Consider the following 23,386-nt stretch of genomic DNA (forward strand, 5'->3'; position numbering starts at 1 on the left):
CAGTCGCTTGAGAACATGCTATTTTTGAAATGGGAATATTTTCCCTTCTGCCATGGGCCAGAAGGAATGAAACAACCACTTTTCTGACGTTGGTTTGGCTCTCTGGGGTCCCTTCCTTATTAAAACCAATGAAAGAGATGTGAAAAACAGAAAAACATGGTATGGCAGGTCAGAACTGGACCATGGGAAGAAAGAAGAGGAAAGTAACGAAGTATTTTATAATATTGAAGTCTTAGTGTAGCTCCAGTGATACCAAAAAGCCAATCATTATAGGAATGTTTTCCTTTTATTCTGTTCCTTTTAACAGTTTAATAATTTCTTTGAAAAACATAGGAAACAATTTCAAGTGAAGTAAGTTAAGGTTGGATAGTTTAGAAAACTTCCATTGAAAGAATGTTCCACAGACACTTTCTGTTTATGTGATTGTGAGGTTTACTTACATCAGCTTTCTGCTGATAGTATGCTCCAGGTCGAATATAGCAGGAAAGTGTTAGCTGGCTTTGATTAAAGGGAGCAGAAACTTGTTGGATACGTTTCACTTTTATATATTGTGGAACTCTCTTCTCTCCTCCTTCTCCTCTCCCTCCTCTCTTACCCTTCTCTTCACGGAATTCTCCATAATTTCGTTATTTTCGTGCTTCATCTATGTTTTGGACTGGTGACTAATGTCTAGCTTAGTGTTATGTCTACATGATGTTTGATAACTGAAAATTGAACATTAAGTCAAAAAAAAACCTGGTCATCTTGAGTAACAGATGCCAGGAAGCTGGTTAGAGTAATGTTTTCCCCAGTTAAGCTACTGAATTGACCATCTGTTTTAGTGTCTGGTGAAAACAGCCTCTTCAGGGGACCTACTGTTTTGTCACCAGAAATTCCACGATATCCTCCCAGAAACTAGAAACCTTCACTTCTTGCAGTTTCCAATCTGGATTCATTAAGGGAAATGGAGGCTGGTGAAAAAACTGAGAGCTGACCAGGTAGAGTTAGGCTGAGGGTCAGAAGGTGGTTGCTTCCTGGTTGCTCTGCTACCCCTGTGCGCCCAGCACATTCTTGAAACTCAGCATGTGCTGAGTAAGACTGAGGGATGAACTTGGAGAATGGAGAGGTGAGGGAGAAAAATTGTGGGTGTCAGCACACACACACAGGCACTAAATAAGTTTTTAAAAGCTAAGATTTTTGCAAAAATGTACGAGTAATTCTATGCATGTATCAATTATCTTTTCTTTTTAAATTGATTTTTGGCCGCGTTGGTTCTTCGTTGCTATGCACGGGCTTTCTCTAGTTGTGGCGAGCGGGGGCTGCTCTTCGTTGCGGTGCGCGGGTTTCTCATTGCGGTGGCTTCTCTTGTTGAGGAGCACGGGCTCTAGGCACGTGGGCTCAGTAGTTGTGGCACACGGGCTCAGTAGTTGTGGCTCGTGGGCTCTAGAGCGCAGGCTCAGTAGTTGTGGTACACAGGCTTAGTTGCTCCGCGGCATGTGGGATCTTCCCAGACCAGGGCTCGAACCTGTGTCCCCTGCATCGGCAGGTGGATTCTTAACCACTGCACCACCAGGGAAGCCCCATCAATTATCTTTACTTTTAATAATTATGTAGTGCATTAATTGAAATTTCAGTATCAATATGCAGAGTTTGAGGTTCTCAGTAGAAAGGTTGCTGGAATAGATAAATCATGTTAATCACTGGCCTAGTGGCGTTGTCAGCCATTTTAAGGGGAAGTGGACCACTGGGTCCTTGGCTGTGGGAATCAGTTGTACTTTGTAGTGCAATAAAAGATGAGACGGGGTGGCCTTCCACCCTCTAGCTCAGGAGTTGGCAAACTACTACGCATAGTCCAGATAATAGCCTGCCACATGTTTTCGTAAATAAAGTTTCATGGGAACACAGCCATGCCATTCATTTATATACTGTCTATGGCTGCTCTTACGCTACAACCGCAAAGTTGAGTAGTTTCGACAGAGAACCTATAGCCCACAAAACCTCAAATATTTACTTTCTGATCTCTTACCAAAAGAGTTGGCTGCATCCTGCTCTTGTTTATATGATATCCTTGCCCTTCTGATCAGGAGGCCAGTTTTTTGTCTCTGTAGATTATGAAGTGCACACAGTGTACTTCTGTTAAGGAGTCTCTGTTTTGTCTCCAGATAGAGCCAAAGCCCTTCCCAGTATACCCTGCAGGAAATGGCATTGACTGAAATTGAGTTGTGTTTCCCAAGGAGAGCATTTTCAGAACAGGGTTTTCTGGTGTTTCTGGGACGAAAGCCACAGTGAGTTTTTCAGCTGAAGAAAGGATTTGCTCTGCATTCTGTTCAGGTTTCAAAGCAAAATCTCAACTTTGCTCCTAGGAAAGATAGTGCATTTGGTAGCTGTATTTTATTTTATTATTATATATATATTTTTATTTTCATCTGGTAGCTGTATTTTAAAACAAAAAAGAAAAACCCAAAATGGCAAGGAATAAATAGACTTTCATAAGGCTGTGTAACTGCTGAGAAATCCTTTTTCCCTCCCTCCCATGTCTCCCATAACTGCAACTATAACAGCTTAAAAAGATTTGCAGTGTTAGAGCCACAGTTCCCCAGTTAACATCATTAAGGGAAACAAAGTCCTGATGCGAAGCACATAGATAGGGATAAAATTTCTTGACAAGGGGACAAGTCTTTTGTTTTTCTGCATTCCCACATAAAATGTATAGTTGATATTTTCTGAAAATTATACTGATTGATAATCGTTGGGTAACTTTGTGATAGAAAAGAAAGTAAATGTGAATAACAAAGAATTTGATGAAATTGTTTATAAAGTAATCTGATAATATTTTTCTGTATTGTATTAATCCTCAAACTCTAAGGATGCAAGTTTCAAATTGCTTTTTGAAAATTTATTTTTAGCCTTTTTTAGAGGTGAGATCGTGTTTCAATATGATGAAGAAAGCAATGTTACCCAGGTAGGTTTTAAAGACGTTTTAATTGCAATTTAAAAAGTGAATTTTCATGTATTTAAAGATTTAAGGTTCAAATTATTTCTGATATTTAGCATATTTAATCACTAAATTTAAATAAAGTACGTGTTGTTGAAACATTAGCTTTGTTGGGAGGGCTTGACTTCATGATAATCATGGTATTTTGTTAAAAATTATATTTTAGTTTTCACTAGGCTTGATGCTGAATAGAGTGTTTATATGATACAGTTCTATTGCCAGTCAAAATTTGAAATTATATTAGAAACTCCTAGCAGTAAGAAATGTAATATATTGAACCTAAAGATTGTCTTCTCAATCTGATCCTGTTCACCCCATGGGGGATTCAGACACAGTAGTATCAGCCTTCCCATAACCTAGATTGGTTCAGAAGATCCCAGCTAAATATGGTTTGTTAATTCAGTAAATATTTCCTGAGCACCTACTATGTGCCAGGCAATGAGCTAGGTGCTAGAAATGCAGTGATGGTTGCTACCAAGTGTCCCTGTTTACATTCACATAGAGAACTTTAATAGTGTTCTTTTGGGGGACCCCTTGGAACAACAAAAGATAGAAATTAGCACATCAGACTTGCTGATTCAGAATATTTTTTTAAAGAAAACATAAAAACAAAAACTGACTCAGCCAATATATATTTGATCGTTTGCTAGACAATATTCCATGCCGTTAGGAATCACAGTCTTTGGGGTGTAGTTCTTTGGATGCCCAACAAAACTGAAGAACAGCTTCTTCTTAGAAAGTGTTATAAAGCAAAACAATATTTGTTGTATTCTTAATGATTTTGTGCTTCTAGCAGAATCAAGTTATGGCTAATGGCACCTCAACTGGAATCCTGTCTCTAAGGGAATTGAAGTGAGTAATCAATCTGCTGTTTGATTTAAAACTTAAGACATCAACTACGGAAAGATACTTGTTGCGCTATCTATACTTTTGGAAACTGAGAATAGGAAAGAGACAGACCCCAGAGGTCATAAGGAATTGGTTCTTGAGATCTTTGCAAACTAACCATAGTCGCCTGTCTTCAACTAATATCCCTGTGAGGCTGTTCTCTTTGATGCTATCGAATATGTAAGAGTGTCACCAAACCAGATTCGTTTTGCCCAATGCACAGCAAGCCAAAACACTGAGAGGCCAAGGTTTGCAGCAAAGAGAAGGGTTTATTCCCAAGGCAGCCACATGAGGAGGACAAGTCTCAGATCTGCCTCCCCAAAGGCCAGGGACTTGGGGTATTTATGAGGTAAAGAATAAAGTGGCAGGGCAGTCTGAGGCTGGGGAGCGTGGGGAGCATGGGGAAAGGTGATTGGAAAAAGGTGGGTAAGCTTTGTTCTGTGCAGGTGTTACTAAGCTACAGACCTCTGCACGTTCAAAAATGGAGGCGCTTAGCACCATCTGAGGGTGGAGTTTTCAGCCCTCTGATGCCAAGGACATCGGACACTCGCGCATGCCCAGTTGGAGGGTCGGGGGTCCTATCCCGTCTTAACCAGTTCAGCTAGAACTAGATACAGCTGACTCCAAGTTCCTGGAAAACAACTCGGGAAAACATCTTATTGTTTAGGCTACATGCTGCTTGGAGGACATGCAGGTCTTAAAAGGACTTTGATTAGTGAAGGCAGGTTATAGGCGAAATGGATTTGACTAATAATTACCCACGGTTTCAAGAGCTCCATTTGAAATGGTATTTGGGTTTTAATATGATTTGGTAGCCAGCCAGGTTGAAATAAGAGTTCAAGGTAGGACTCCATGTATACCATTTACTCATGCTTTCATGAGGCATCGGTCATTCGAAAGTCAGAGAGAGGTCTTTGTTAAGTAGACCTCAGTTTACAAGGGTAAGCACAGATAGTGAGAAATGCATTACAAATAAATGCTCCTAGTTAGACAATAGGTCAAAATGTCGGCCAGCAGACAGGCTCACCTGGACTGTCACAGGTGAAATTCATCCACTCTCAACCTTGCTATTATCTTTCAAAAGAGATTTTCGTAAACTTTTGAACCAAATCCAGAAGCTCTGAGGAGTATCTGTGATGACACTGAAGAGAAAAACTTTTCCAAGTTATCAATAAAAAAAAAACACACGTGATAGGAAACATGTTTTTAAACTCACAAGTTCGTAAATAGAACACAACCTAGCATACTTGTAAGTAATTCGTTTTAATTGCTAGACTTGAAATATAGATGAGTTCATTTAAAGCCACCAAGCATTTGTTGAACACCTACTGTGTGCTAGGCATTGGGGATACAAATGGGGATAAACCCAACTCTCTGAGATGGAAAACTGGGTCTAGGGCAGTGGTTCTCAACTCTGACTGTATATTAAAATCACCTGGGGAGCTTTTAAAATGCCTGCTATCCAGGCACACTCCATAACAATTAAATGGGTATTTGGGGCCTGAGTTGCAGGCATTGGTGTTTTTGAAAACTCCCTAGGTGGTTCCAGCACGAGGCCAATTTTGAGAAGCAGGAATCTAGAGTCTGATGGGAAAGAAGCAGGAAGCAAACAAATGATAACGATACAGTATAATCCCTGCAATGAAGGTGACACGTACAGGCTACCAAAGGATGTTCTGAGTGTCTGAATATCGAGTAGGCAGAGTAGTTGGACATGACTGGAGTGGCCAGGGAAACCCCAGAAAGAAGGTGGCCTCTGAGCACAGTTCTGCAGGAGCAGCTCCTGCCAGCTTGAAAAGCTAGCTGACTACCGTTGCCACGATACTTCTCTTCTCTCCAGACCTTCCCTGGAGCCAAGAACTATTGCCCAGTCCTTAGAGCAGGATTTCTCAGCCTCAGCACTGTTGACATTTGGGGCCTGATCATTCTTTGTTATGTGGGGCTGTGCTGAGCATTGTAGGATGTGTAACAGATCCCTGGCCTCTACCCACTAGATGCAGGGAGCACCCTGCCCCCAATTGTGACAATCAAAAATGTCTCCAGATATTGCCAGATGTCCCTGGGGGGGCAGAGTCACCCCAGTTGAGAATCGCTGCCTTCACGTGAGTTCTTTAACTAGCTTTCTTTCATCCTAAGTTCATGTGAAGCTCTGCCACATTGAAGAAATAAAACTGTTGTTGGAGTGGGATTGGAGGAGAGGAATGAGGGAAATTCCTAAAGAGGAGTTGTGAGGAGAGGAAGGCAGGGCTGGGGAGTGCTAGAGGGCAGGTGGGGTCAGTTGGAGAGAGAATGAGTAAGAAATCAGAGACAGACCCCAGGGTGAGTGGCTGGCCCCTCTCAGAAATTTTGCTTCCGGCCGGCTCTTCCTCTGGCCCTTTGCCAGAAGCAGCTGCCTGGGGGTTGCAGTAGCCTAATGAAATAAGATTGTTCAACCATAATTTATATCTTGCTGTTGGCTAGAACCGATACAGCTTCTGTCTGGTTAGTTTCCCTTGTCATATAAATAATGAATTTTTCCCACCTAGGAATCTCTTGTTATACCCAGTATTTCTTCAGAGTGAGCACTGCAAGCAATAAATACCATATGCTTAATTTAATTGCTAAAAGTCTAACTTGTTTTGAACTTAACATCACCAATGATCTCCTTCATATCAATTTCTCATTTTTTTAACAGACGATCAGAACTCAACAAAACCCTGCAGACTTTAAGTGAGGTAATCATAGTACATCCTGTATTTGTTTATAATTATTGTTATTATTTGGGGGAGAGCATGGAGTTCTGTACTCCTGAGGAGATATGTGTTCAAATTACCCCAGATCTGTCATGTATAAGAATGAACGGGCTAGTTCCATTACTCCAAAAATCAGAACTAGGCTCAATGGATGGACATTACAAGGGGGTAGATTTTCCTGTAAGTAAAACCAAGTTTCTTAAAACAAGGGCTCCAGGAGAATGAGCTCCCTTGTGTGGTAATGAGTTTCCTGACACTAGAGGTATCCAAGTAGAGCCTGTATTGGCCTGAATAGCTTTGATCATATGTCGTTAATCTGGTAGGAATGTGAATTGGATGATTCCTAGGGGTTCTTGTGGTTTTAAGATTCTGTGATGCTGTGATTAGTCCTGGGTCATCTTGCCTGACATTTTCAACTGTCAAACTAACATGGATTTTTTTTTCTTTTGTTTCAGACTTATTTTATAGTGTGTGCTACAGCAGAGGCCCAAAGGTCAGTCATTTTTAATACTTTTATATAAATAACCTTATTTCGCTACTCATGAGAAATAAAGTCCAAGGAGTCTTAGGGTGCAAATTCAAAAGCATTCCTCTAAAATAAATACACATTAGTGACATTTTGGATATATAATTTTTTATTCTTCCAAACACATATCACTGTCATATCCATATTCTCATTTCTTTATGAAGCACAGAGGGGTGGGTGGTGTTGGGCCATTTGCCTCTGGTTCTATGAAGCTAAGGGTCATCAGTTCCCTTAGCCCCATAAGGCCACCAATAGGAACAATAAATGGCTCCCAGTGGTCCAGTCAGGGTGAAGGCCACACAGAGAAGAAGGAACTATGGAGCTAGGAGAGAAAAGGAGAGAGGGGGAAGGAAAAGATAGGAAAGAAAGAGAAAAGAAGAAAATAAAAAGTGTGTGCAAGGGTCGGGACTTCCCTGGTGGCGCAGTGTTTAAGGATCCACCTTCCAGTGCAGGGGACACGGGTTCGAGCCCTGGTCTGGGAAGATCCCACATGCCGCGGAGCAACTAAGCCTGTGCGCCACAACTACTGAGCCTGTGCTCTGGAGCCTGTGAGCCACAACTACTGAAGCCCACACGCCTAGAGCCCATGCTCTGCAAAAAGAGAAGCCATCACAGTGAGAACCCGGCACACCGCAACGAAGAGTAGCCCCCGCTCTCCGCAGCTAGAGAAAGCCCGCGTGCAGCAACAAAGACCCAGTGCAGCCAAAAAGAAAGAAAGAAATTTATTTAAAAAAAAAAAAGTGTGTGCAAGGATGAATCAGAGATTGCCTGACAGCTATTTGAGGTTACACAGATTATCATTTGAAATTATGTCCATTGGCTGTCCTGGCTGCATAAGCCAATGGCTTTTAGGTCGATAATCTCACTACCCGAATCTTGAGCATTCTGTGAGAGTAAAAGTCCTAGAAAATAACAGTTTCTACTCATCAGACGGTTCATTGGTACAAATAAAGGCAAGCCTTCCGTGAAATTGTAGCTAGGATTCCTATTCACTGTATGTATCTGGTTATTTCACTTTTCATTATTTGCAACATTAAACCAAGACGAAAGTAAAAAAGAAACAGAATGTCTTAAATTCCTGGTTATCTGATGACCTGAATTGAACTGCCAGAAAGATTTTGGATTTAAGAGACCTTGCTATTCATCTAGGCTGGTATGTGAAAGGGCTCTCCTGATGGAAACGCAAATGCCTCCAGACACCGGGTGGTGTGGGTGGGTGGTAAGACTGTAGATGTCAGGACGCTTGTCTTTGCAACCAGGTTTCACCCCTGTATGTTCATGATGCGGGCAGGCAAAACGACTCAGCAGCTGTGTGTGGTCAGAGGGTCTCTGGTTTGCAGTCCCTGTGAATGTAAACCTCTATAAATTCTTCATCCTAGAAAGTCTTTGGGGTAAAGTTCAGCCCTTGATAGGTGGGTGTTTACAAGCTTATTGGGGTGACATTGCAGGTTAACAGTATCAGTGCCCCCTTTCCTCACTCTAAGCTTGAAAAAGCAATTTTTCCAGTTTAGTAATACTAAAGTAATACTAAAGTAGGTTTCCAGTTTAGTAATACTCTGGTTATATATATTTCTCTTTATAGCACATTAAATTGTACATTCACAATAAAACTGCATAAGACAATGAACATATGTACTGCGATGGTTGCTTGGCAAACAGTAACGATTCGACGGATGGGTAAGTTGTCTCTGTCTTTATTGCTGTGTTCATTTTCACATGACTTTGATGTGTTCTTTTCAAAATTGAAAATACAATGAATAAATTTACATATGTTACAGCTTTCTGTTTTGACTCTTTTGTCCTTGGGCAGTTTTTAAGGAGCTCGAAAAGGTGATTTGTCCTGCTTTCTCAGTAAAGTTTCAGTATGCCGTATTGCAAATCATGATAAAACAAACCCTACTGAGAGGGAGAATTCTATTTGGAGTGCTCGATCGATTGCTGCTGGGATATATTTACTCCTGAATTTCTCTTAGGAGTTGCTGAAGAGCGATTGATACTGTGTGCATATAACCCCAAATTATTCACTCAATAGATATTTTTGAGCACCTACTATTTATATATAATTGTCAGTATAATGGAATCCAATTTATTTTATCACCTGTTTTAGACTAATGCTCTTCAAAATCCCATCAGTGTAAGAACTGTTATACTTGACGGAGCTGAGCTTCTACCTTGCCTTATTCTTGACCAATGCATTTTCTTCTTTCTTTTCTTTTTGTTTCCTGCAGAACAGTGCTGCTGTTCTGTCAGGATCCCCTGCCCTTCCTCCCCGGAAGAGTTAGAAAAACTGCAGTGGTATGTAGCAAATATGCTGACCCTTTTCCTAATAATAATAATAATAATACTTAATCGCCATGCTGGCTAAGGAATTTGAAATTTTGACGGTGAAGAAGGGCTTTCAAGTTTAGGGAAAAAGCACAGTTTTCTTTTGTATGAAGTTTCCTTCACTTTAAACCAATGGTTTGCAATCTTGGTTGCACATTAGAATCACCTGGGGAGCATTGACACTATTCTGACTTCCCACAGCCTCACCAACTGACCGTGTCCTCATACTGAAAAATTTTTCCAGTGTGGTAGATAAGGAATGGTGTCTTAGTGTTATTTGTACTTCTCTTATTAAAACTGTTTGAACATTTTCTTTTCATATATGTGGGGCCATTTTTTGTATTTCTGTGAATTGTGTGTTCATATCTTTTTCCCACTAGATATTTAATCAGTTTTTAAGAGTAATTTATATATTTCTATATTGTGGATATTAGCCCTTTGTCTGTGGTATATGTTGCAAATATTTTCTCTCCAATTTGTCAGTTATCTTTTGACTTTGTTTATGATGTTTTTGTCATGCAAATGAAAATTTTTTTATGTAGTTAAATTTACCAATCTTTTATTTTATTGCTTGTGAATTTGGAGGCATTATTAGAAAGCCTTTCCCTACGCCTGGCTATAGAGGAATTTACCCTTGTGTTTTTACAGTACTTGTATGGTTTCTTTTTTTGTTTGTTTGCTTTTACATTAGATCCACTTGGAATTTATTCTTATGTGGTGGGAGGTATGGGTCTAATTTAATCTTCTTCCAATGTCTATCTAGTGGTCCCAGCACCATTTATTAAAAAGTCCACCTTTTGGGGCTTCCCTGGTGGCGCAGTGGTTGGGAGTCTGCCTGCTGATGCAGGGGACAAGGGTTCGTGCCCCGGTCCGGGAGGAACCCACATGCCGCGGAGCGGCTGAGCCTGCGCGTCCGGAGCCTGTGCTCTGCAGCGGGAGAGGCCGCGACAGTGAGAGGCCCGCGTACAGCAAAAAAAAAAAAAAAAAGTCCACATTTTCCTCAGTTACCTGAGATGCCACCTTTGTCATATGCTAAATTTTGGTAGCTATTTGGGTTAAACTCCAAATGTTAGATATTAACATTGGGGGAACCAGGTGAAGCTGGTTCATGGACCCCACTTTGAGTAGTGGAGTTCTAGACTGTAGAACAGTGGTTCTCAACCCTGGCTGTATGTTGCAATCATCTGGGGAGTTTTAAAAACAGCAATGCTGGGAATTCCCTGGTGGTCCAGTGGTTAGGACTTGGCACTTTCATTGCTGGGGCCCGGGTTCAATCCCTGGTCAGGGAACTAAGATCCCACAAGCCACGCGGCACAGCATGTACATACATGCATACATACATACATGCATACATACGTACATGCGCTGATGCCTGCCTCCCACCCGCAGAGCTAGGGATGTCATTGGTCTGGGGTGCAGCCTAGGTTTCTGGACTTTTTAAAAATTAGGCTAGAATTAGATGATGGCCCAGTGTCTTTCCAATGCATTGGTTCTTAAGAACCAATTAGAAGCACATGGGGCTCTTTTAGAACTGATGTGTCAAGGTCTCCTTCTGGGTGCTGGAAATACTCTATATTTTGATCCGGGTGGTGATGATAGAGGTGTATACATACTACAATTACAATTTTTATAATCCTTCAAGCTCTAAATGTAAGATTAGTACAGTTTACTGTATTAGGCTAGGCCTCGGCAAAGAAGCACATTAAAATGAATATGGATGCCTGCACCCACTGAGGAGATTCTCGCTCATTTGGTTTGGGTTGGGAGCCCCGGCACTGGTGCTGAAGTGCTCCAAGGTTTCTAACGTATAGGTGGCGTTTCCCGCCACTGCTCTGCTGCTCACCACGTACGTCACCCAGTGGGTTAAGGGCTCTGATTAGCAGAAGTGATGAGAGCAATACAGGGCAGCCTCTTCATGGTTGAGCCCAGCGAATGGGAGCCCCATGCTAAGGGGTCCGGCTGCTGCAGCCCCCAGATAATATGAAGGAAATTTAATTTACACTTCTCAAAGCACCTTTGCCACAGCTTGGCCAGATGGGTTGCCGCATTATACAATTTAGGGAATGGAGGCTCAGAGAAGTTGGGTGGATTGCCCAGAGGAGTAGTGAGAGCTGGAGCCCCAGCCAAGGCTTCGCGACTCATCATCTTTCTATCTGGCACCCCTTTGTCCATACTGCTTCCCGAACATCAGGCCGTGGGGAGAGGCTTCTCGCTGGGTGCCTGGCCCAGACTGGGTTGAGCCAGCATTTCTTTTTATGGATATGACTTTCCTTAGGTCTCTCAACCTGATATTCCTCCCTCCTCTAACCCAAGAGAAGCTCCAGGAATACATTCTCACTGGTGTTCTAAGTCACCATCTAAAACTGGATCCACCAGAGTCTTCCCTGAGTGATAATTTGTTGCCTTGTCCCCTGAAGACTGGTGGATTTTATGCCAGATGGTAGATGAGTTCTTCTCAGTCTTCCATGTCATGAAAATACATGGGCCTGGGAATCTCACCCCCACTCCAGGACCAACTGAATCAGATACTTAGGAGAAGGCCACAGAAATCTCTCTGTTTTTTAAAAAAAGTCCTCTACGTAATTCTCAGGCACAGCCAAGGTTGAGAACCACTGGGCTACAGTAACATTGAGGGTGTAGCTGATGTACAAGCTGGGGACCACCCCTTTGGCCCCAGCTTGATCCATGTTTTCATTCAGCAAGCATTTCTTGTTCACATACTACGTGCTAGTTAGGACCATGGCAGGCTATAGCAGTATAAAATTGATCCAGACAGATTCCTATGCTCATCAGTTTCACAAAAATTTATGTATTGTTAACTCCAATTCGAGATTTTCTTGAAACAAAATTCAATACGTTGAAGAAAAAAAAATGGCAGTGTGATTTACCTTTCCTAGCCAGTATCACCAGTGTGCATGTGAACGACCTAAATTTGAAGTTTCTTGGAAAGGAAAAGCTTATTTGTGACCCACCAAGACCAGTACAAGAATTTGCTAGAATTAAAAATTCCATTCTACAAATTAATAATAGTGATTTCTACATATTTTTCTCTTCTATCAATCAATATGCAGAAGATTGTAATTGTAATTGACAGAATTATGTACTTCGGTTGCAAAAACTGTAAGAAAAATTTGAAGAACATTTTGTTGTTACTGGTAAATTTAGAACTGCTTTTCAGTTTACGCCATACCACTTTGAAGCCGTTGTTAATACTGAGTTGACACAAGAGTTAGTGGATCTATTATGGACAGACATAGTTTTGAAATGGGTGTGCTTTAGCTTCTAAGTCAAATCAGTTGTTCCAAAAATGATGAGCCAGTTTTGTCAGTGTGGATTTGAATATTAAAGGAAAATGGTATTTTGGCATTTGATTCAGTTTTTAGAAAAATTTTAAGTATGTTGGGCACAGTTTGGGCATGTGATTCCATTTTCTTTGAGAGTAAATTTTGTAAAATAAAAAAAAAACACCAAAAAAGACAGATTCCTAGTATATGGAAACTACCAGTTGGGTCGCAGGGCGTTTAATAGCTCCCCTCTGCAAGAAGCACCTGGAAATGTTACAAGATCTCCTCAACTGACTGATAGAGTCAGGGAGCGGCAGTGAACAAGTGAAGCAGAACTGGGAGTTCATGAAAGAGCATCCCTCCTGGCTAATTCCCCTCCCAGGGAGAAGGTGGTGGCAATGGGCAGGGGCAGGAGGCCAGTAGCAGGTCCACAGAGGATGTGCAGTGGCAGGTCCCTGGTGGAGCCATGTCACAGTGGTGGTGTCAGATGGTTGCCAGAAGAAGAGATTAGCCTCTGTAGCTCATTCGTGTCTCACGTGCATCTCTCTGACTCTTCCCTTTAGTGACGTGCAGGATCCCGTTGTGTGTCTTGCTGGTCATCCACATGGTACACCATTTTCTTCTTCCAGCAATTCCATCGCAGTTGCTCCTCAGGCCACCATTGTGTCCCAGGCCTCCAGTGCCTTCTCTTTTACTGAGCCTCTAGCTCATCCGTCTGTAATCCAGAGCCCTCACTCTCCAACAGGGGTGATTCCCCTTTCTTCTCCCCAGCCTTCAGCTCCCATAGCTTCCAGCCCTGCCATTGATATGCTCCCCCAGTCTGGAACTATCTCTTCCCCTGTGCCTCCAACTCATCTTTCCCACACCCTGCCACCTGTGAAATCCTTACCTCCCTCTCGCACCACGTCTGCCCCTGTGAATGTCAACACGACCAGCACACCTCCTGACAAGACAGGTAAGTACAGGGAGCAACGCTGCTCCCACGTTTGTTGTAATTCTGGTCACGTGAAACCCAGCTGCCAGCCTGCCAAATCAAAATACCTGTAATGAAACCACGTTAAGCCTTTGCTTTTGTGATGCCTACTTGATTTTGAGAGCTTTCCTTTGGGCATTCTTAGAACATAGATAGGGCTGAGTTTGATTGTTCGGCCAAGAGAAATAGCTCTGAGGCAAACACAGATCTCATTTTGTCAAGATGAGTTCTTTTATAGGTTTCTTTCTCCTACAAAAGGTTGTTGGGTCACTGTTTTCGACATTCTGAAGAGAAAGATTTTGAACTATTAAACACAGTAACTCCATTTAGACAGAAGACAAAAGAAAACATTGATGTTCCTGAAAACCAGTCAGTCACAGAGTGCCAGAGCTGGGGCTGAGCCACAGTAGCCGTGAGGAGGAGAAGAGAATTCAGAAGACCTAGGGGTGGGTCTGCCCAGGCCCTCACAGGCGGTGGGATCCAGAATAAGCCATTTAGCTCCCCCTGACTTAGCCTGCTCTGCCTCAAGATGGAAATAATCCCACTATCCTCATAGGTTTGGAACCGTGGCGGACATGAGAATGCCATGGAAACTGCACGGGGCTCCCCGGACACAAAGTAGGCTTAGGGTTAAAAAGATAAAGGGAAGAGGGAAGGAAGCAGAGAGAACTCTGGTTACTCTCTGGAGTTTCAAGCCAGTGAGTAAGAAGCAGGCCTTCCTCTAGAATTTGGAGGGTGGGAGGCAAAGCCAACTTCTTGGCGACATGAGATTGGAGCTCGAGTTGTGGTCCTGCCTCCTCTACGCCGGGCAAGCATCCCCAGGAGATCTGGAGCCAAATGACTGGAGATATTTTTGAATTCCACAAGAGAGGAATGATGAAATATGATATGCCACCTCAACAAAATGTCTATTACGCAGCTGTGCATAAGAACAGCTAGACAGAAACTTGGGGCATTTTTCAAGTCTTGAGTGAAGTGAAAATAACGCGACAGTAAATAGTTTGCACACCATGTTTGTAATAGTAAGTTATAACAGGTGGATAAAGATTAGAAGGGAATATGCAAAATAAGAAATAGGATGTTAGGTGGTGAAATTAAGAGACTTCTTTGTTAGAAGACATACAGGTGGCCAATAGGCACATGAAAAGATGCTCATCATTGCTAATTATTAGGGAAATGCAAATCAAAACTGTAGTGAGGTATCCCCTCACACCGGTCAGAATGGCCATCATTAAAAAGTCTACAAATAATAAATGCTGGAGAGGGCGTGGAGAAAAGGGAACCCTCCTACACTGTTGGTGGGGATGTAATTGGTGCAGCCGCTATTGAGAACAGTACGGAGGTTCCTCAGAAAACTAAAAATAGAGTTGCCATATGATCCAGCAATCCCACTCCTGGGCATATACCCAGACAAAACTAAAATTTGAAAAGATACATGCACCCCCTGTGTTCATAGCACTATTTACAATAGCCAAGACATGTTAACAACCTAAATGTCCATCGACAGATGAATGGATAAAGAAGAGATATATATATATTTTTTGGCGGTATGCGGGCCTCTCGCCGTTGTGGCCTCTCCTGCCGCGGAGCACAGGCCCCGGACGCGCAGGCTCAGTGGCCATGGTCCACAGGCCCAGCCGCTCCGCGGCATGTGGAATCCTCCCAGACCGGGGCACGAACCCGTGTCCCCTGCATCGGCAGGCGGACTCTCAACCACTGTGCCACCAGGGAAGCCCGAAGATATGTTTTTTATATATATGTGTTTTATACATATATATACAATGAAATATTACTCAGCTATTAAAAAGAATGAAATAGGACTTCCATGGTGGTGCAGTGGTTAAGAATCCTCCTGCCAATGCAGGGGACACAGGTTCAATCCCTGGACTGGGAAGATCCCACATGCCGCCAAGCAACTAAGCCCATGTGCCACAACTACTGAGCCGGCGCTCTAGAGCCTGCCTGCTGCAACTACTGAGCCTGTGTGCCACAACTACTGAAGCCCACGTGCCCTAGAGCCCACACGCCGCAACTACTGAAGCCCATGCACTCTAAGGCCCGTGTGCCACAACTACTGAGCCCACACACCGCAACTGGAGAAAGCCCACACACAGCAACAAAGACCCAACGCAGCCAAAAAATAAATAAAAATTAAAAAAAAAAAGAATGAAGTAATGCCATTTGCAGCGACGTGGATGGACCTAGAGATTATCATACTAAGCGAAGTAAGTCAGAAAGAGAAAGACAAATGCCATATGATATCATTTATATGTGGAATCTAAAATATGACACAAATGAACTTATCTACAAAACAGAAACAGACTCACAAGACATAGAGAACAGACTTGTGGTTGCCAAGGGGGAGAGGGATAGGGGAGGGAAGGATTGGGAGTTTGGGATTAGCAGATGCAAACTAGTATATATAGAATGGATAAACAACGTCATACTGTATATAGTGCAGGGAACTATATTCAATATCCTGTGATAAACCATAATGGAAAAGAATATGAAAAAGAATATATATATGTATAAGTGAGTCCCTTTACGGTACAGCAGAAATAAACACAACATTGTAAATCCACTATACTTCAATAAAATTAAAAGAGAGACTTCTTTGTTGTTAGACAGGTTTATATCATTGTCTCCCAATTAAAAACATTACTAAAAATCAGGCTTACAGCTGGTAGTCCAGCTGTTGATTTCATAATATTCTCCTTTCCTAAGCTTTTGGTTACCCACATAACTAAGTTACCCACATAACTAAGCACATAACTAAGCTTTTAGTTACCCACACAAAGTTCTGTATTCATGCTGTAAATTAAATACATGTATATTTATGCTTATACAGATATACACTAAATACACTAATGTGCTTTTACATTTTTTTTTAGTTAGGTTTCTTGAAGTATAATTTACCTACAATAAAATTCATCCAGTTCTATAGATGTTCTATGAGGTTGGATAAATGCCCACAGTCACGTAACCACCATCATGATATATAACGTTTCCACTATCCCCAACGTTCCCTCGTGTCCCTTTGTAGTCAACTCCTACCTACTACCCCAAACCTCTGGGCACCACTGATATGTTTTGTTTCCCTATGCTTTCAGTTTTTCTGGAATGTCACATGAAGAGAATCATACAGTATGTAGCCTTTTGAGTCTGGCTTCTTTCATGTAACATAATACATTGGACTGTTGGAGACCTGTCCATGTTGTTGCATTTATCAGCAGTTCATTCCTTTTTATTACTGAGTAATAGTCCACTGTATGGATGGACCACAGTTTGTTTCCTCATTCTCCAGTTGATGGACATTTGGGTTGTTTCTAGTTTGGGACTATTATGAAAGAAGCTACTATCAACATTTATGAACATGTCTTCTTAAGACAGGTTTTCATCTCCTTGGGGCAAATACCTAGGAGTGGGTTTGCTAGGTCACAGAGTCTATGTGTGTTTCTTCATTAGTGATTTTTCCATTATGTGTTCAGAAAGTGATTTGGCTCTCTGTTATAGAAATTGTTCACACCAGCAGCGTCAGTGTTTCTGAGCTTGAGAACCAAGTGTCCCGGATGGAGAAAGTTCTTTCCTTAGGCAGCTTGGAGCCTAACCTCGCAGGACAAATGATAAACCAAGTCAGCAGACTCCTTCATTCCCCGCCCACCTTGCTGGCCCCTTTGGCCCAAAGGTATGACTTAGCAAACTGATGTGGTCATGAGAGGGGACCCTCTAATGATAATGATGCTTCTATATGATTAATTAAAGCCAAGTATTTTTCTCTCACGTACGAGGTTCATGATGACTTGTTAAGTTTCTACTCAATATTCTGCTTAGACTGGGGAAAACAAAGTGGGAGTGAATTTGAACGGCTACTTCTCTTTACAGATTGCTAAAAGTAGTGGATGACATTGGCTTACAGCTGAATTTTTCAACCAAGACCATAAGTCTGACCTCCCCTTCTTTGGCTCTGACTGTGATCAGAGTGAATGCCAGTAATTTTGACACAACTACTTTTGCTGCTCAAGACCCTGCAAATCTTCAGGTACATCCTAATTTATTGTGGAAAAGACCTTTTTTTGTATATGATTATAGTCCTTGTGTACTTCATGATTGAGGCAATTACTGCTATACTCAGGGGTGATATTCAAAATATTTAACATCTAGAACAATGGGGCGCCACAGAATCAAGAAAAAGGACATTGGTCTTGCCTGGAGCAGGATCTCAGAGGCCCTCGTTGTGCCCAGTGTTAACCCTTCAGCAGCTGGCTTGTGGAAGTTTGCGGGGGGGCAGTCAAGTCGGGGAGGTGTCCAGCGGGTTCTAGGCAGTTGGGAGAGAGCAGGGACACCGGCTACTTCGCTTTTTCTTTTTTTTTTCTTTTAACATCTTTATTGGAGTATAATTGCTTTACAGTGGTGTGTTAGTTTCTGCTGTATAACAAAGTGAATCAGCTGTGTGTATACATATATCCCCATATCCCCTCCCTCTTGCGTCTCCCTCCCATCCTCCCTATCCCACCCCTCTAGATGGTCACAAAGCACCGGACTGATCTCCCTGTGCTATGCGGCTGCTTCCCCACTAGCTATCTATTTTACGTTCGGTACAAGCTACTTTTCGACCCATTTCAGTAATTTTTTTAATATATAAATTTATTTATTTATTTTTGGCTGCATTGGGTCTTCGTTGCTGCGCGCGGGCTTTCTCTAGTTGCGGCAAGTGGGGGCTACTCTTCGTTGCAGTGCGCGGGCTTCTCATTGCGGTGGCTTCTTTTGTTGCGGAGCACGGGCTTCAGTAGTTGTGGCACGTGGGCTCAGTAGTTGTGGCTTGCAGGCTCTAGAGCGCAGGCTCAGTAGTTGTGGCGCATGGGCTTAGTTGCTCCGTCACATGTGGGATCTTCCTGGACCAGGGCTCGAACCCATGTCCCCTGCATTGGCAGGCGGATTCTTAACCACTGTGCCACCAGGGAAGTCCCCATTTCAATATTTTAACAAGTGTTACGACTACACTGGTGTGAATAGTGGTGCTGTATATCAATCCTGCTTCTAGTGTTTTCTTTTAGAGGGATTGGGGACTGGAAACATGCAAGTAAAACCAAGTCTCGCCTTTAAACTTAATTTGTCTAGTCTTCCCTTTACAAGTTTAGTGCATGTGGTTCTATGATGACTTTGCCCTAACAGGTCACCAAGTTGGTGTGTCTGCTGCTGTGGTTTCCTTGGGGTCTGCAGTTATCCTGAACTTTCTCCCCTCCCACCCTAGCTTTATTGAGATATAATTGACATATAGTATCCTGCACTTTCTGTTTCTGTATATCCTTTATCCTTAAAATGTTTCCTTTCCTGCTCCGAGGCCTCATCTCCCTATTACACATCCTCTAATTTCATAGCAGTCAGAGAAAAAAGAAGAACCAATTGTACATAGAGACACCACAAATAAATGCCCTTACAGGATCCTCCATCTTAATTAGGTGTTGTGTTTTCCATCTCTTCATTATACTAGCCCCAGGTGTCTTTATGATCTTTTACTTGATTTTCAGGTTTCTCTGGAAACTCAGGCTCCTGAGAATAGTATTGGTGTTATTACTCTGCCTTCTTCGCTGATGAGTAATTTACCAGCTAATGATGTGGAGCTGGCTTCCAGGGTGCAGTTCAACTTTTTTGAAACACCTGCCCTGTTTCAGGTAAAGTTGCCTCTAATTGCTTTTGGTTTCGGTTTTGGAGGGGACTGAGGGAGTTTTATTTCTTTTAATCCTCACATATTCTTAAGCCTGCTATAAGTCACATGAATTGCTGAAAAGCTGTAGTTTATTTTTTTCTCTCTCTCTCTCTCTTTTTTTTTTTTTTTTGCGGTATGCGGGCCCCTCACTGTTGTGGCCTCTCCCGTTGCGGAGCACAGGCTCCGGACGCGCAGGCTCAGTGGCCATGGCTCACGGGCCCAGCCGCTCCGCGGCATGTGGGATCTACCCAGACCGGGGCACGAATCCGTGTCCCCTGCATCGGCAGGCGGACTCTCAACTACTGCGCCACCAGGGAAACCCTGTAGTTTATTTTTAAACAGGACCTAATGATGCTGCTGAGGATAAATAACAATAACTGACACTCACATAGCATTTATCACCTGCCGTGCAGTATCATAAGCACTTAGAAATGTTAACTCTAATCCTCTCAACAACATCATGAGGGAGGAACTATTGAATTATCCCAGTTTTACAGATGAGGCTATGGAGGCACAGAGAGGTTAAGTAACTTGCTCAGGAACACACAGCTTAAATGGCTTAATGTTATGTTCCCTTTAAGATTCATGAGGGTCTCGTTGTGTCAATCTGTGAAATTTAACTCAGCATTTAGAGCATTGTATAGTGGAATAAGCTCTGCCTCTCATTATGGTCCTTGGGAAAGTCACTTTACTCCCTGCCCCTGAATTCCTGACCCAGGTAGTAAAATAAACCAGTGTGGACTAAATAGTCCTTAGGGTCCCGTCTAGCTCTAAAATTCTCTGATAACATTTCATTTTCCCTTGCCATCTTGTTGATTCTTTGGTGTGCTAGGACCCTGCCTTGGAGAACCTCTCTCTGATCAGCTATGTCATTTCCTCGAGCGTGGCGAACCTGACAGTCAAGAATTTGACAAGAAACGTGACGGTTACATTAAAGCACATCCACCGGAGCCAGGTGGGCGGGGCCTGTCTGGTCTGTTCGTTGACCAGAAACACCTCATGCAAACTATGGCTGTAAGACTTTGCCTGAAAAAAGTAGATTCAGCAGATCCTTAGACCCAGTTAGGGCAGCGTGTAAGACTAGAATCACATAGTCACTCCGTTGGGTTTTAACATGCCTAATAACTGCCTTCCTAATTTCCAAGAAGGAGCAGTGTAAAAAGCAAGCTCTTCTTGCCAGTTTTCAGTGCTTTATATCTGCGGCTACAGGTCTGATTCTCACCTCCAAAGAGGAAGCATCTTGGTTCAGTTCACATTGAGCATCATCTATGACCTCGCTGCTCAAAGTGTGGTTTGCAGACCTGCAGCATCAGCATCACCTGGGAACTTGCTAGAAATGCAGACTCTCAGGCCCCACCCCAGACCCACTGAATCAGAATGTGCCTTTTAGCAAGGCCTCAAGGTGATTCCTATGCGCAATTGCTGAGTTTAAGTGCTGACGTATATGAGACTCACTTGCTTCTAGAGACCAGTGTAAAATAAGAACTCTCCTAGAATCAGGAACGAGATTCTGAAATTTTAAAATACCGTTTTTTTTTAATCGCTTTCCAGTTTTTTCAGTTCTGTAAATTAATTATTTGTAGTTTATCTTTCTGTTACAGGATGACTTAACAGTGAGATGTGTATTTTGGGACTTGGGCAGAAACGGTAGGTTCCAGACATAACTTTTTCAGTCTTGAGTGGGAAGGGGAGGGGGAGCAGGGAGGGAGGAGCAGTGATTGGCGCAGTGGCTTTGCTGACGGGGCACTCTTTCCAATGCCAACAGGTGGCAGAGGAGGCTGGTCATCTGATGGCTGCTCTGTCAAAGACAGGAGGCTAAATGAAACCACCTGTACCTGCAGCCACCTTACAAGCTTCGGCGTCCTACTGGTAATATCCCCACTCTACCTGGCCTTGGATTTGGGTCTGAGGGTTAGCTGGGGATCCTACCATGATGTCTAATCTGATGGATAACTTTGATAGATCAGCAGGTTTCATGATATTGTGGCAAAGTTATAGACCAATGAAATGACTCTTCTAATAAGCAAATGTACTTGAAGGAAAATACTTGAACGTAGAAGTATTTTTTCGCATTCTATTTTTACATTTAAGTTTTTCTTTTTAAGATAGCTATAAGAGGACTAGGGAATTCAGATTAAAATGGGTAATAAAATAGTTTTAATGCACTTTAAAATTTTATAAAACATTTGACATAAATTATTTTATTTAATCTTCCCAACAATCCAGCAAGATAGGTAGAATAGGGAGTTGTTATTTTCATATTAATGAAGTCAGAATCAAGACTCACTTGTTAGGTAATTGTCTACAGTCATAGAACTAAGAAATATAAGAGCCGGAAGCCAAATTCAAGTCTTTTGACGTCTAGCCTGGTGCTTTTCCAGTGCACCATAATGCAGTGATCAAGTACATGGGCTTTGGAGTCGGCCAGACCTGAATTTGGATCCTGGCTCCTCTACTTTGTAGCTGTGTGACCCTTGGCAAATTACTTATCCTCTCTGGGCCTCAGTTTTATTATCTTTACATGATGATAATAATTGCGCCTATCTTGTAGGTTTGTTGAACGAACTATGGACGGGTACCTGAATACCCAATAAATGTAAATTATGACTCTGTTATTTATTTAAAAATATTTGGTCTTGAAAGCAATATTTTATTTTCCAGGACTTGTCTCGAACATCCTTGCCACCGGCTCAGATAATGGCCCTGACATTTATCACCTATATTGGTTGTGGGCTTTCATCAATTTTTTTGTCAGTTACTCTTGTAACCTACATAGCCTTTGAGTGAGTATCCACAACTGGAAACTTGGATTATATGACGTACCACCTCAATTGCCAAAGTCTATTAATTAATTAAGCATGCTCCTTGGCCTAGCTTATCCTGTCCACCCATCTAGTGGGGCCACCTATATGTAAAACTTCATGGGACTTTTTGGTTTATATACTTCCTTCCTTCCACTAGTTCGTGCCCTCACTGAAGGCAGGGGTTGTGTCTTAATCATCCTTGTACCCTAAAATGATGCCTGGTACCTAGCTGGCATTAAGTGAGAAATGAAAGATGGGTGCAGACCCCGAAACCCAAGAGCTTACAATGTGAAGTAGACCATAGCTCCATGTGCAGCACAAGAGCTGTGTTTAATATGTTAAGTTTCTAAATAATAGTGAGCAAACACAAAAGATTCAATGCATTAACGGGTGTGGGGATGAAGAAGAATAAAGTGTATCAAGTGTCACTGAAAAATACAGATACTCAGTGAGTGTGGCTTTGTAGGTCAAAGCAAGAATGACATTCCAAATGACAGCATCTCCTTCTTGCCTTATCAGAAGGGTCCCTTTGGTCACTTCTGGGGGGGGATTCCAATAAATTCTGTCGGAAAAGAAATATAGGCACTTTTATTGCATTAACTAAATGAAATAATATGTAAGTTCTGGGATTTAGATTTTGGACACTGATCAGGAAATGCACAAATTTACTTTTAGTGCCAAACTTAGGGTCCAGCTGTGACCACAGATCTTCTAGTGGACCTTTGGAAATACGATTAATGAGACTAAATTACTATAAGGCCAACCATTACTCAGAGTGATCTCACCAGATCTAATTTCACACGCATAAACATGTACGTGTCATCAGTTAGCTGTATTTTCCTACGGCTGTTTCATTTAGCTATAGTTTGAACTCTTCTTTCCATGATCTCATTTTAACTACTAACATAAGATAAGAGGAGAATCTGGCTTTTTGAAGATCTGAATAGAGGAGCCTATTGTATGAGAAGCAGCACAATGCTTCTAGAAGTAGTTTGGGAGAAGTGGAGGTGGGTGCTCAGAAGATTCCACTACAAACTATTTGAAAGGATGGGTCAATAGTCGGCATGTATTAAAAGGTTCCACTGAAATATAAACATGAATTTTCCATATGGTTATCACAGATGATTCGGTTTCGATTTTCCCTTTGTTGTTATTGTTGGCTTTAATGCCTCC

General features: G+C 42.2%; 1 protein-coding gene across 1 annotated transcript in view; it reads left to right on the forward strand.

Moving 5' to 3' along the window:
- ADGRG2 (adhesion G protein-coupled receptor G2) overlaps positions 1-23,386 on the forward strand; it is a 113,386-nt gene that overhangs the window by 75,995 nt on the left and 14,005 nt on the right. Inside the window, exons 9-22 of the mRNA XM_060002365.1 lie at positions 2,886-2,941; positions 3,768-3,826; positions 6,537-6,576; positions 7,050-7,087; positions 8,703-8,797; positions 9,349-9,415; positions 13,293-13,684; positions 17,216-17,387; positions 17,585-17,741; positions 19,231-19,374; positions 20,242-20,364; positions 20,993-21,056; positions 21,175-21,278; positions 22,071-22,192. Of these exons, the coding sequence (XP_059858348.1) occupies positions 2,886-2,941; positions 3,768-3,826; positions 6,537-6,576; positions 7,050-7,087; positions 8,703-8,797; positions 9,349-9,415; positions 13,293-13,684; positions 17,216-17,387; positions 17,585-17,741; positions 19,231-19,374; positions 20,242-20,364; positions 20,993-21,056; positions 21,175-21,278; positions 22,071-22,192 (1,633 nt within the window). The remainder of the gene's footprint in view (positions 1-2,885; positions 2,942-3,767; positions 3,827-6,536; positions 6,577-7,049; positions 7,088-8,702; positions 8,798-9,348; positions 9,416-13,292; positions 13,685-17,215; positions 17,388-17,584; positions 17,742-19,230; positions 19,375-20,241; positions 20,365-20,992; positions 21,057-21,174; positions 21,279-22,070; positions 22,193-23,386) is intronic.

The sequence above is a fragment of the Delphinus delphis genome, chromosome X (genome assembly GCF_949987515.2).
Source record: "Delphinus delphis chromosome X, mDelDel1.2, whole genome shotgun sequence".
NCBI classification, from domain to species: Eukaryota; Metazoa; Chordata; class Mammalia; order Artiodactyla; family Delphinidae; genus Delphinus; species Delphinus delphis.